At 37.0% G+C, this 13,214-nt stretch overlaps 3 protein-coding genes across 8 annotated transcripts; 1 reads left to right on the plus strand and 2 right to left on the minus strand.

Moving 5' to 3' along the window:
- Nucleotides 1-453: 453 nt before the first annotated feature.
- On the minus strand, nucleotides 454-7,076 carry LOC114185459 (P-loop containing nucleoside triphosphate hydrolases superfamily protein). Of its 4 annotated transcripts, XR_014995184.1 has the most exons (13): nucleotides 6,737-7,076; nucleotides 6,549-6,634; nucleotides 6,459-6,468; nucleotides 6,043-6,105; nucleotides 5,611-5,724; nucleotides 5,257-5,318; nucleotides 4,307-4,361; nucleotides 3,941-4,142; nucleotides 3,560-3,666; nucleotides 3,153-3,208; nucleotides 2,189-2,281; nucleotides 1,324-1,688; nucleotides 454-910 (listed from the first exon to the last, which is right to left on the minus strand). XR_014995184.1 is itself a non-coding variant. In XM_028073189.2 (12 exons), the coding sequence occupies exons 1-12, from the start codon at nucleotides 7,074-7,076 to the stop codon at nucleotides 896-898; spliced, it is 1,203 nt and encodes a 400-aa protein (XP_027928990.1). In that variant the 3' UTR covers nucleotides 454-895. The 4 variants fall into 4 exon arrangements, 3 of the variants coding, with proteins under 3 accessions (XP_027928990.1, XP_027928989.1, XP_085529709.1); XM_028073189.2 differs by lacking the exon at nucleotides 1,324-1,688; XM_028073188.2 differs by lacking the exon at nucleotides 454-910 and having other exon boundaries at nucleotides 1,283-1,688.
- On the minus strand, nucleotides 7,001-9,077 carry LOC114185460 (putative pectinesterase/pectinesterase inhibitor 36). Of its 3 annotated transcripts, none has more exons than XM_085673584.1 (3): nucleotides 8,080-8,395; nucleotides 7,300-7,994; nucleotides 7,001-7,140 (listed from the first exon to the last, which is right to left on the minus strand). In XM_085673584.1, exons 1-2 carry the CDS (start codon nucleotides 8,372-8,374, stop codon nucleotides 7,315-7,317), a joined length of 975 nt encoding a protein of 324 aa, XP_085529710.1. In that variant the 5' UTR covers nucleotides 8,375-8,395; the 3' UTR covers nucleotides 7,001-7,140; nucleotides 7,300-7,314. The 3 variants fall into 3 exon arrangements, with proteins under 3 accessions (XP_085529710.1, XP_085529711.1, XP_027928992.1); XM_085673585.1 differs by lacking the exon at nucleotides 7,001-7,140 and adding an exon at nucleotides 8,533-9,077 and having other exon boundaries at nucleotides 7,232-7,994; nucleotides 8,080-8,331; XM_028073191.2 differs by lacking the exon at nucleotides 7,001-7,140 and having other exon boundaries at nucleotides 7,232-7,994; nucleotides 8,080-8,506.
- A 1,008-nt stretch (nucleotides 9,078-10,085) lies between these two features.
- Nucleotides 10,086-12,445, plus strand: LOC114185517 (4-coumarate--CoA ligase 1-like). Its single transcript, XM_028073275.2, has 4 exons — nucleotides 10,086-11,534; nucleotides 11,658-11,871; nucleotides 11,951-12,056; nucleotides 12,128-12,445. The coding sequence occupies exons 1-4, from the start codon at nucleotides 10,337-10,339 to the stop codon at nucleotides 12,257-12,259; spliced, it is 1,650 nt and encodes a 549-aa protein (XP_027929076.2). The 5' UTR covers nucleotides 10,086-10,336; the 3' UTR covers nucleotides 12,260-12,445.
- The last annotated feature ends 769 nt before the right edge of the window (nucleotides 12,446-13,214 follow it).

Raw genomic sequence — 13,214 nt, forward strand, 5'->3', positions numbered from 1 at the left:
TTGCAACTTGTAAAGGGTGGTAAAATTAGTGATTCTTTTGGATGCTTTTTATCCAACCCAAAGTTAGCATCACCAAAAAGTTGTTAACTTTCCAAAATAACCGAGCATTGGATTCCGATAAAGAGTGGACTATCTGGATTGTTCTGAGATAAAATGTAACCTTCACATGTCATCACCACACACAATACTTAACATGGAAGGATTGTTTTAGATAAGAGAGGACCATAAGGAATCAAGGACACGTTGGGAATGATCCTCTGTTTAATATACTTTCGAGTGATTGATTACCTTTTCTACATGGGGCAAGTGTTCAAAATCAAGACTCTATTAACCACCACAAACAGAGGAAATGGCATCCTCTGTTTCAACAGTTTATAATTATTATTTTCAACTACTGGTCTTGTGTCGAAAGAGCACCATGTTTGGTCTCATAAATTTCTCTCCAAAGTTAGATTTCAAAACAGAAATGGTCAAGAATCTTTGGCATACATCTCAATATAAAATTCAAAGTACCACATAGATACATTAGATAGTATCCACACAGAAGACCTACTGGAGTAACACAGTGGCCCAGTTATCCCTTTTAAAAATAAAAATAGAAAAAAATTAATCACTAAAAGCTCAAAATCCAAATCATCTAGAGATTTGCATATATTCTCATTCTGAGGTGGCCGAGCAAGTGCTTTTGTGCCCACGCACGAACGCAGTGATATTCTTGGTGGGGTGGGGTTGTTGATTTATGTTGTGTTCCTTGACCTTTGAAACGCTTAATTTATGTGGAGGCAAAACTTACATTGGCCATGGTCAAACCCTGCTTCAAAATACAAAAATGATTCTTGCCTTGAAATGTCTCTAGTGCCTGGAACAGGATGTGATTACAGTCTGAGGTGCTTGGTTATGTGACATAAAGCTGACAAAAAAGTTTGATGCTTCTGTTAATATCATTGCGTCATTTAAAGTAATCACATAATTAACATTAACTCCCAGGTAGCTAAAATGTTTTACTACTATGCATTTTGTAAAGACAAGTTTATGTTGTGGACAGTTAAAAAACATTGTGTATAAATTCGGAGATTGCCTGAAGAACTTTTACTGCACATCTGGAATACGGCAGAAGATAAAACCTCTAAATAGTGCAGAGTGAAGATAAAAACAAGAAATCATTAATTATCTGTGCAAACAGCAGTATATTCAAGACTATAAATGAATCAGTCAGTAGGGTTATTGATGGTCTTTTGTGGTTTGTTTCCCATACTAATTATTGGATTTGAATACTATAATATAAAGCAGAAGCAGGTTAAATTAAAAGAATAATTACATCACCTTTGAACAAGCGGTTCAGCAATGTAAGATCAAACATTGCACTGTTTTGGTATGGAGATGAAATTTCATGTATTTCCTTATCTTAAAATTGGGTTACATCATGATAAATATAATGGTTATTAAAACTAGGGAATGGCTAAAGAGAAGTACACTGTTCCAAAGTGAACCGTGTCCATGATAGCAATTTACTATGATAAGATTCCAAACTGGCCCAATCATAATTCACGAGGACTTGCACCTCGGGAACATTCTTTATATTAGTCATCTATGTTCTTCATGTATTCCTTTGAAAGTTTAGTTTCCATTATCAACTGTTGTTCTTTGATTAGAGAATAACCCGCTTCTAGTAAAGCATCCACCGTTTGCTATCCAACCAAATACAGAAGCAGAGTCAACTTCATTTGAAATCTTTTCACAAAACCAAATGAAGATGTTTATAGGAAGATAAGAAATGAAAGAATCAAGGCAAGACAGTCAAACAGGTCAATTTGAATAATTTGAATTTCCTGAAGAATTCAATTCAATAAAAAAATACTACATTTATTATCTTCCATCTACTTGGTAGGAAACTACAAACAGAGAATATGCTTCCATAATAAAATCAATTATTGTTCATAATAATTATCTACCTTTGGATAAAATAATATTTCATTTAATGCTGGAGTAAATCAGTCAAGTCAATTTGAATCTAGAATAGATAATTCACTACATCATTTCATATTCTCCAACAACCGTCAACTGCTAAAGGAGCTCTAGAGCAATATTTCATCACGACTAATTTGATCTACAGTCAATCTGGTCAGTTATTGTACCATTACTGGATACAGAATAAATGCAGAAACAGAAAAACGATCGATGAATTTACCTCTGGAGGAATAAATACAGGAAGGCTTGGGTCCTTTCTTCTTTTGAGAAGTTTGCTTCCGAAATTTTCAACACCTCCAATATCATCAATCCACTAAAATCCACCACGTATTGTGTTATTATAAACCAGATTTCATGAAAAAATTAATTAAATTTGGATACTAATCTTGCATTCCAGCTCTATGATCTCATGTATAAAGGCGTTTGTCAATTATCATCGTTGAAACTTGAAACATCAGCAATACAAGCATTGGTATTTAATTATTACTATTTTCTGTAGATAGCTGTATTAGTCATACTCCTGTACCGTGGAAACATATTCCCTTAGTTAGATAAATAATATTAAGATGTAAGGTGATAGAAACATATATATTAAGATGTAAGGGTTCTCCCTCTAGATAAGAGCCTTTCTCTTTACATGACATTTGATAAGAGCCTTTCTGACCACATGGTGGGGAGTTCAATCCTTGAACCTTGGGAGAACAATATAGAAGTTATCCATTGCAGTTTGAGAGGCTAAAGGCCTTTAAACTCCACACAAACAGTGTGGGAGTTACGTTTCATTTCTAGCAATCGTATCCTAACAGAATTTCAACAGATTGTTCATCCCAAGTTGCAATAGGATTTTAAGTACATAATTATTTTGTTATTAAGGAGTTTTCCATGAAGAAACATGATGCCTCACAAAATCTCTCTGATAAATGGGTGAAATAATTTCTATAGTGCAAAATAACTACATACAAGAGTCACATAAACAGAGAATCCTTTTTTTCTTCTTCTCTTCTTTTATATATATATATATATATATATATATATAGATAGATAGATATAGATAGATAGATATTATTTGTACTACCTAAACCTACTGTAAGTATTTGACTAATAAAAGTAAATAAAAATTATAGTTTTGCCTTATCGAAAAGGAAAATTGTATAGCAATAATTAAGATCTAAATGTAAACTTACCTTTAAAATAGATGTGTCATAAGTACGTGATCTTAGAGCTCCATAAAAGTCCAATGCTGACAACAACAAAAGAATGAAAAATAAACAAACCCTGATATCTCAGACATGATGCATTCAAAATTCTATCATTGGTAAAAAGATGGTAAGTACAAGTTACTTAAAATCAGCCGCAGATAATAACCACAAACATGTAATTAAATAGGATTTTATATGGAGAAGCATGAAACTGAAACCATATCATACGAACCCAAGAAAAATAATTAGGCAACCGTGACTCTTTCTTTTCTGTTCACGAAATAAAGAACATGTTCTTTATAGCCACACACTAACAAAATAACTGCTCATGACAACTTTTTTGGACCTACTGTAATGTAGTGGTAGAAACCTCTAAGATGCGGATCAATTACCTTGATTAGGGAAAGTGTTCACAACCCTTTCAACTTCAACCCTAGATATACCATCTTTCTCATACATTCTGTGAACGATATTCAGGATATCTTCGAGGTTTGGTTGCCTGTTCCACATTTACAGACAGCATTTTAATTTTAAGGAAGAGTGGAATGGTTACCTGCCTCCATCAAAAGAGATATTTCCAACTCATTACATAAGCAATGTGATATATGATGTAATCATTCCAAAATATAACTTTATCAAAAAACATCTATCATGAAAATTCCACCTGCAACACTAATGTAAATCTTATACTAAAACCTTGTATTATGCACCTTCAGAAACTTCCTCAAAACGGTAAGTATAACAATCCTAGAATAAGATGGATTGCAGTTTACCAGTAAAACTTATCCATCCTTCCATCACGAATCAGCGGAGCATAAATAGTGGAAAAATCATTCCCTGTTACAATGATTGGAATTCTGTTTGTGATATCTGAATCTCGCCAATCTTGGCCAACACTTACTCTTGTAGGATTGTCTGACAGATTCATAAGAGTCCCGACAACAATTTGATTGTTGACCGTCATTTGAGTATTCCCTGTGTGAAAGTAGCAACATTGCATTCAGTAAATAGTTGATCAAATACCAGCCACACTAGAAGATGCAGGACACACATACACAGTGTAGTGAACAAAAAAGGGGACATGACACAAAATTACACAGTATTTATGTTATTCCATTCTAAATCTGATATAGGCTTACCAAATCTACCAAGTCCAGCATCAATATCATTGATCATCAAACAGCTCATTTTCCCCTGTATCAAGAAAGCACAACTCCACAATTTCAGAAGATTAAACAATTACAATAACATTGTCCAACTAAAAACATAGAAATTAAAGTTAGACGTAACACTAATATGAACAATCTTATTATTTTAACCAAATTTGTCAGCCTATGCCACACTTGGTATAGACATTGTTCAAATAACATCAGACTGTATCATCAGACCAAGGAATTACAGTAACATTATTATAAGCATAAATATTCAAGCCAGAGCTAAAATAGTCTTTTTTACTTAGAAACATTCATGTTATAGTTTGTGCACACCATAGGAGGTTGACCTTTCCCTTCTTCGTCAATTAGATCCCTTAGATGGTAAATATGAATAAGAAATTAGGCACCGTTTGTTTGCCTAACCATAAGAAAATGAACACTTGCATCCAATGAAAAGCACAAGTTCCAATGCAATTTGGAGAATGCATAAAAAAAGGTTGGAAGAAAATACAATACAAGCGGATGAATATGAAGTTAACAATCTTTAGGTGATGAATGTCATAATTCTCTAATAGAATAATCTGAAGCACAAATATTACGTTGTTCAGAATACGTCATATATACTAGCATTCTTTTCTGCCTACAGCACAAGGAGGGTAAGCTCTGGTACGTTTGGTTTGGGCATATTAGCGCTTAGTTTTAAACATGTTCTAGGTTATCATTAATCAATCTTTTTTTAATTTCTCTCTCATCAAAGAAATAATAACTCAATGCAACATTTTCATAATACCTTAAAGGAAGAGAAAATTGCAGTGTACAACCTCCATAAAATAGAGAATAATATATTTTCCAATGCCAAAGTCATGTAATTAATCACATAAAGTAACATGTTAACTTAAAAAACAAGACATACTGAAAACTTTAAAACTCCTAACTTGATTCTGGACAACTTGAGATGCTGTTCTGTAACGCTCGCGAATTAATTTTCCTGGCTCTCCTGTAAATGAAAAGTTGGTAGGATGGGGTGACTAGACCAGTTAAACATATACGTACGTAAACATATGGTATTCAAAATTAAATAAACTGCACGAGCATTCATTATTAACCAAATTTAGAAATAAGGGGTAAGAACTAATGCAATGAAAACAATTTCAAATAATCCCACCAATCATTGTTGAGTATCAGATGGAAGAACTAGTTTGCATCAGTTAAATGGACATTGTTTTGTTCATTTTTTCAATGACATGGCAAAGTTGTCTATTTTTTAAGTATTAAAGCAATCGACTTACCAGCTCTCTCTGATTCCAGTTCGCCAGCAGACATAATTACGGGTTCAACTCCCATGGCCTGAAATATAAGTTCTGTTTGAAATGATTTCCCCTGTCCTTTTCCTCCCCAAATACCTGGAGGAAATTAAAAGTAAAGATTAAATTTTAAAATAGAACGCGCAAAACATTTCTAATTGCATATAAGCCTAGCCATAGGCTTCACTTTTCAGAAAGATTAAATTTAAAATTATAATTGTGCAGTAATATTAGACTGAAAATGGGCAGGGCAGGTTTTCAGAGAGAGCATCAATCTCACAATCACATTCGAGACAGAGACAAATACAGTTATTAACTACATACAGTAACAGCAGGAACTTAACGAAAAGTAGTTATTTTTACTTTGTTTTGGGTTCTGGACAGACTACAGAACATTCATTTGCAATTGGTATATACCTAGAATTAGAGGAACTTTAGTGTTGAGGATATGAGCTAGGTAGTTCTTGACAATGTGACAAACTGCATTCACAGAAAAAGATAAGTTACTGTAATGTGCAAAATATGTCAGCAACATTTTAAAATTTGAACACAGAGAATTATATATTAAAAAAAGGAGGGATGGATGGACCACATGTAAATTTTGTGATTCTAAAAGAAATTGCGGGGAAGATTGAATAGTTTCGATAAGCGCGCGCGAAATAAGTAAATGGGTTTAATTGAATAAGATAAGGAAGCAGGAGTATTGACAGAGTGACAGTCTGTGATGATGAGATGAGCTATAATAAACAACCATTTCGACCAAGCTCTCTTACTGCACCAAAATGAGTTATTAGCACAGTTTCTTCAGAAGGGTCCATTTTGAGAGTGCTTACCGACTTTGTCCTGTGAAAGAAGGAAGAGAAATGACAAAGGGTGCCGGAAGAATTGCGAGAAAGTGGAATAAATAAAGAGTAAGAAATCACCATGAAGAGAGGAGCGATGTAATAATCGCCGTGAAGGTATTCAAAGGACCTCGTAACTTTTTGACGATAGTCAAAGACAATGTCCGCTGCACAACAAAAAGAAAGAAGAGAAAAATGCGGTGTTTGGAACTGTTACTGAAAAAACGCTGTGCGTAAAAAGAGAGTAATAACAATAACATTAGACTGACAATCTTTGCCGAGAAAATTGCCGGCGAAAAGGGAATCGATGACGCCGGCACGCTGGCCGACGGCGATGTTCATGTTATCAGCCTCTTTGCCAAGTCTGTACAGATAGTCTCTTCCCTCTGCGTCCTTCGCCTCCCACGACGACTGCTCTGACAATCGCTTCTTCTTCTTCTTCTTCTCCTCCTTCTCCTTCTCCTCACCCACATCACTGCATCGAACACGCAATTGAGCTCTGTATGCATGTTGATACTGTAGCACCCTTGAGTTTGGATTTGAATTTAAATTTGAATTTGATTTTGGAATTGGAAGCCACAGTGATGAATGTGATAACCACCTCGCCATCTCGATATGACAATTCCCCGCCACTCAATCGTATTTCCCTCTCTTATACTACCATATCGCTTTTCTAACATATTATAAATAAATAAATAAATAAATTAATTATTATCATTATCAATTCAATTAATTTTTTAAAATTTGCCTAAATTTGGAGCAAGTAATTTAAATAGCGATTAATTTGAAAATGTAAAAATTGCAGTAATATTTGTTGCAGCAGAACAGATACATTTGATTGAGTACACTATAGTCCAGTGTGGTAGGGAACTCCGGTGGAGGGAATCCAAGAGTCAGCGTCTAAGAGATAGGAGGCGGTGAAAGGGGCTAGTTGGGCCGGGTGGCTAAGGACGGTGACGCCGGCCCAGTTAACTCTGTCGTCGGTGTTAGAGCCCGGCCCAAAATTCTGAAACTCGATGTAGGTGACTTTGTCGGTGGGCTGGTGGGGCATGGGCTCCCAACCTTTTGGATCGACGATGGAGTCAATGTAAGAGTGGAGAATGGCGACGGTGGAATAGGGTCTCAGGGGACGCCCGAGGCTCGCATGCACCTCTCTCTTTCTGCTCTCATCCTCCGGCGACATTCTGAATTCGCATCTCTGGAAACTGAACCCGCTCTTCTCATTCGGATCCTCTCGCGACTGCGCCGTGAACGTCACGTACTCTCTGTACCGCGCGTACACCATGCAGTCCTGGAACACCGCCGCCGCGCTGCCGTAGATGAAGTCCACCGTGCCGTAGATATCGCAGTTTTTGTAGAAGTGGCGGCCGGAAACCGCCCACAGAGTGTCCTGGAGTCCTTGGATGGAGCATTGGAAGAATACGCTCTTGTCTGCCTCGTTCCGAACCGCCACTGCACCGCTCGCGTTTAGCCCTGCCCAGTTCGCAAATCCCATCTTCGCCGCCATGAACCCATCTCCACGAATGTCTGCAAACCAAACCAATCCATCAATGCAAGAAAAACAAAAACAGAAACCAGAAGTGTTAAAAGCTACAGATAGACATTACAGTACCTATGGTGGAACCACTTTGGTAGCTTACTATTTTGGTGTGGTGAGGTCCATCTCCGAGGAGCCTAATATTAGTCTTATGCGAAGGAATGAAGAGGTATTCTTGATAAGTGCCTGCTCGAACGTGAATGGTGTAAGGTTTGTCACTCATGTCAGGAGCTTCAATAATGGCTTCACTCACCGTTCTGTAATCTCCACTCCCATCCTTCGACACGATGACACTGCTACTTCCACTCTGCACCCGCCACATTGAAACTGAAAGAAATATCAGCAACACTGCGCTTTTTCTTGACTCCATTATCAAAGCATGCAATGATTTTCTTCCTTTCTGTGTCTATGTATATATACACAACTGGTTCGGTAGAATCCACGTTGACTTCTCTACACTCCATGCATGCTAGTTGTATCTGCTTCAATAAATAAATAAAAGGAAAACAAAACTAATATATAACTAACCTGAACTTCCACGGGGCACCCAAAAGAAGAAGAATTTGGAGGTTCCCAGTTCAACCATCTTAGACGTAAGAGAGAGGGTGTTAATTTTAAAATTGATCTTGCATGAAAATTATTCAACAGTAATATCCTAACGCAACTGAAAACCAGGTATAAAACACCAAATGACAGAGCAAAATTTTCCTTTTTGGTGCCGGGAATCCAATGAATTTATGTGAAAACTATATGGCATGAAGTTTGTGGTGATTAAAATAATATTTGCATCCCGATTTATCTTTTAGAACACTGACCGGGTAGGTTAACCAAAAATATGGATTCGGTAGGAGCAGTTGGCCATCCCTCAGGTAATAAATAATGCCTTATTTCTTTGGTTCAGAATTTTTTTTTGAGAGTAAAGCTATCTTTTATTATGGGATATACTTTTAAATCATTTAATCTCTTGTAATTAAGTTAATCTGTGATTTATAGAATATGTTTATAATTTGTGCTAAAAAACTACAAATATATTCCAACTCGTTCTCTTCTGGATAACAAGTACGAACTTTTGGTGATTGTTTTGATTATAATTGGTATTTATAAGCTATAGACATCTCAATTATTTGTTACTGGACGAGTGATTTCAATAATTTAAAAAAATTAAAATATATAATGTAATTGTATTATTTATGATTAAGTTTTTTTTAATTTTTTAAATAATTAGTTTAGTTGATTTTTAAATAAATAGTTTGAATAAAGTAATTAGAAAATTTTAAATTTCAAATGTTTTGTTTTGTGAAAACAATTTAATTTTCATTTTAAATAAAATTCAACTCTATCTTTAAATCTAACTAACTTTGTTCATTTTTGAATTTGGTAAGACTTATTTTAATTTTTAGTTAAGTTGTCCTTTGGTTTTACTCTACCTTTGATTTGATCGAGTTCGACTCGATCATTAGTTTGTTATTACATTTGGCTCGACCGAGTTCGACTCAACATTTGACTTAAATCGATTCGTCTTGATCTTTTGTTCGGAACGACTCAATTTTTTGTGCTAACTAAATAACAATTTCACAACTTGAAAATTTTAATTTTTTTTTCCTCAATATCAAATTCTACTATTTACAAAACTCATGATTTTTTGAAGATAAAAAATTTGTAAAAGGATATAATAATTAAAATGGTTATGATCATGGAATGTAATAATTTTATTTTTGTAATTAAATGATTGAGATTTAAACGATGATGGAGTTGAATTAAAGGAAGTATTAAAGATGATGGAGAAGCAAGGAATGAATACAGGATTTAAATTGACACACCGAAAAATAGATAAGATTAGATAACATTGGATCCTATGCTTCTGAACTGGATTAAGAGACGTGAGTTACGATTGAATATTAGCATTAATGAACGTTGTTAAGTTAGAGAGTGTAAAGTGAAGAAGGTGAATGAATGAGAGAAGAAAAGAAGATGATGAATTGATAAATGGCGTGGGAAGGGTGAGAGCGGTAGGTGAAGGAGAAGAGAGGAGAGGTGAAGTGGGGTAGGTACAAAAACTACAAAAAGTCTTTAAGAGTAAGAAAAACAACCTTTCATTGGTCCCATTCTCTTCTCCTCTGTTTCTGTCTCACCAACCCCAACCCCTCTCCTCCATTAGATCATCCTCTCTTTTCTTTTTCCATCTCTGCCCTTCACCAACCACCACCACCGTTACTCATCATCCTTTATCATTATTGCATTACAAATACACAAACCATCACCAACACAGGGAACCTGTGACTTCATCTTATCATAGACAAACATAAATTTTGTGACTTGTTTTTTCCTAGGAATGGCCACTGAAACAGAACAGGGGAAGGACTTCATTTTCAGGTCCAAGCTTCCTGATATATACATCCCCAAACACCTTCCCCTCCACTCTTACTGCTTCCAAAATCTGCGGGACCACGCCTCACGCCCCTGCTTGATCAATGCCCCCACCGGAAAACTCTACACCTACTCCGACGTCGACGCCACCGCCCGAAAAGTCGCCGCCGGCCTCGACAGATTCGGCGTGCGACAGGGCGAGGTCATCATGATCCTTCTCCCCAACTGCCCCGAATTCGTCTTCGCGTTTCTCGGCGCGTCTTATCGCGGCGCCGTGGCCACCGCGGCCAACCCGTTCTTCACTCCGGCGGAGATAGCGAAGCAAGCCAAGGCGTCCAAGGCCAAGGTGCTCATCACGCAGGCCTCTTACTACGAAAAGGTGAGGGAGCTGGAGGAGGTGAGGTTGGTGTTCGTGGACTCGTGTCCGGCGGCGGAGGCGGACGGCGGTCACGTCCATTTCTCGGAGTTGTGTGAGGGCGGCGGCGAGATGGATGAGGTGGAGATAAAAGCGGATGACGTGGTGGCATTGCCGTATTCGTCGGGCACAACGGGGCTTCCGAAAGGTGTGATGCTGACGCACAAGGGACTCGTGACGAGCATTGCTCAGCAGGTCGACGGCGAGAATCCGAACCTCTACTACCACTCCGACGACATTATCCTCTGCGTGCTTCCCCTGTTTCACATATACTCTTTAAACTCTGTTCTCCTCTGTGGCTTGCGTTCCAAGGCCGCGATTCTCCTCATGCCGAAGTTCGACATCAACGCCCTCCTCGCCCTCATTCACAAACACAGAATCACCGTTGCCCCCGTCGTGCCACCCATCGTTCTCGCCGTTGCCAAGTCACCGGATCTCGCCAACTACGACCTCTCTTCCATCAGGCTCTTCAAGTCCGGCGGAGCCCCTCTCGGAAAAGAGCTGGAAGACACTGTGAGGACCAAATTCCCCAACGCCAGACTCGGGCAGGGTTACGGTATGACCGAGGCAGGCCCTGTGCTCACAATGTCCTTAGCTTTTGCTAAAGAACCCATGCACGTGAAAGCAGGTGCATGCGGAACCGTTGTGAGAAACGCAGAGATGAAGATCGTGGATCCTGAAACCTCCCAATCCCTACCTCGAAACCAGTCCGGTGAAATCTGCATAAGAGGCGACCAGATCATGAAAGGTACCTACTAACCTACTCTCATTATTTCTAGTTTGAAAAAGGTGGGGGGGACATTGATTAAGGTTGTTGAGGTGACGTGTGTTACAAGAAAATGGTGAATTAATGGATGAATGAATGAATCAGGTTATCTGAACGACAAAGAGGCTACAGAGAGAACGATCGACAAAGATGGTTGGTTGCACACAGGTGACATCGGTTACATCGACGATGACGATGAGTTATTCATCGTCGATAGGTTAAAGGAACTCATCAAATACAAAGGCTTTCAGGTGGCTCCGGCTGAACTCGAAGCCCTTCTTCTCACTCATCCTAACATCTCTGACGCCGCCGTCGTTCCGTAACTCTCTCATCTCATCTTAATCTCTTCTAAACTCGAACCACTTATGTATTATATTCTAATTAATCATAAATTTCAGAATGAAGGATGAAGCGGCGGGAGAAGTACCTGTGGCATTTGTGGTGAGATCAGATTCTTCCATCGACACAACTCAGGATGAAATCAAGAACTTCATTTCCAAACAGGTACCTCTTTTCTTCATCGATTCACATTTAGTTACGCTGCAATAGCTTTACTAAAAATGATCTTTTTACAGGTGGTGTTTTACAAGAGAATAAACACAGTATTCTTCGTTGATGCAATTCCCAAGTCACCGTCAGGCAAAATCTTGCGTAAGGATCTACGAGCACAGCTAGCAGCACCAGCACCAGCAGTTTTATCAAAATGATGTAACATCAATGAATTCTACGATACGATGTTCTCCTTATTATACTTTACAATGTTCCCAACAACCTTCAACAACACACAAGCAACAGCGATTATTGAGAGCCTTCACCCCTGTCTTACGTGTTTTCTTGTACCCTCGTTTGTAACAGCAGTGTATAACTTACGAGTGTGATTTTTTTTACACAGATATCTTCTGTGTAAATTTCCTTCCTTCAACCATTTTCACCCTTTACAATACCAAAATAGTTTTTAAACAATATGATTTCAGTTTCAATTTTTGAAGTTGTGAACTTTACATAAACTCAAAGTCGACCATATGATAGGCTTATCAATGATGTCCCATTATCAATATCAACCAAAACAAATGTTTTAATCCATATAGGGTGTAGTTTTTACTACTGCAAAAGTATTTTTATTCTCTTCAAAATGTAATTGGGTTTTCAAAATAGAAGAAACCTGAATTCACTATTTATTTTAATATAATAATGATGTAAAACCAATTTATATACCCATGAAATGAAACAATAATTTGTAAACAAGGAAATCTTAAATTTTCGGAAAAACACGTGTAAATATTTCTTAATATATTTTTTAAATATTTGCAGTAAACATAAATGAACTCAGCACACGATAACTGAGGAGTTATAGGTAAAGATAAAGGATCTAGTAAGATACAAGGAGTAAGCATTTAATATTATAGGCTCGTAATATTGTTTAAATACATGAGATTTTTTTGAGTTTTATCTTGTCGAGTCTTAGAATAATATTGAATAATGAAGATGTGTATGAAGATAGACGGTCTCATAAAATAACGAATTAAAATGGAATATGATTTTAGGTTTGATTAATTTTAGTTTGTTTAAAAAATTAATAAATATATATAAAAAAATAAATATTAAACATGTATATTTTGAAATTTTAGTGACCAGTAAAATTAATTTCAAATTTGGATATAA

This window comes from Vigna unguiculata, chromosome 5 (genome assembly GCF_037176805.1).
Source record: "Vigna unguiculata cultivar grain cowpea cultivar isolate G323 ecotype 2 chromosome 5, ASM3717680v1, whole genome shotgun sequence".
Taxonomy (NCBI): Eukaryota; Viridiplantae; Streptophyta; class Magnoliopsida; order Fabales; family Fabaceae; genus Vigna; species Vigna unguiculata.

Bases quoted from the DNA above. Each gene is read 5' to 3' on its own strand.
- LOC114185459 (XM_028073188.2), bottom strand. From the start codon at position 7,076: ATGGCGAGGTGGTTATCACATTCATCACTGTGGCTTCCAATTCCAAAA. The intron at 3,209-3,559 runs GTAATTGATCCG...TGTTGTTGTCAG, and splicing joins GAACACTTTCCCTAATCAAG to CATTGGACTTTTATGGAGCT. The intron at 2,282-3,152 runs GTAAGTTTACAT...GGTGGATTTTAG, and splicing joins ATGACACATCTATTTTAAAG to TGGATTGATGATATTGGAGG.
- LOC114185517 (XM_028073275.2), top strand. From the start codon at position 10,337: ATGGCCACTGAAACAGAACAGGGGAAGGACTTCATTTTCAGGTCCAAG. The intron at 11,535-11,657 runs GTACCTACTAAC...TGAATGAATCAG, and splicing joins AGGCGACCAGATCATGAAAG to GTTATCTGAACGACAAAGAG. The intron at 11,872-11,950 runs GTAACTCTCTCA...CATAAATTTCAG, and splicing joins TCTGACGCCGCCGTCGTTCC to AATGAAGGATGAAGCGGCGG.
- LOC114185460 (XM_085673585.1), bottom strand. From the start codon at position 8,590: ATGGTTGAACTGGGAACCTCCAAATTCTTCTTCTTTTGGGTGCCCCGT. The intron at 8,332-8,532 runs GTTAGTTATATA...TATTTCTTTCAG, and splicing joins GGTGCCCCGTGGAAGTTCAG to TTTCAATGTGGCGGGTGCAG. The intron at 7,995-8,079 runs GTACTGTAATGT...TTTGGTTTGCAG, and splicing joins CCAAAGTGGTTCCACCATAG to ACATTCGTGGAGATGGGTTC.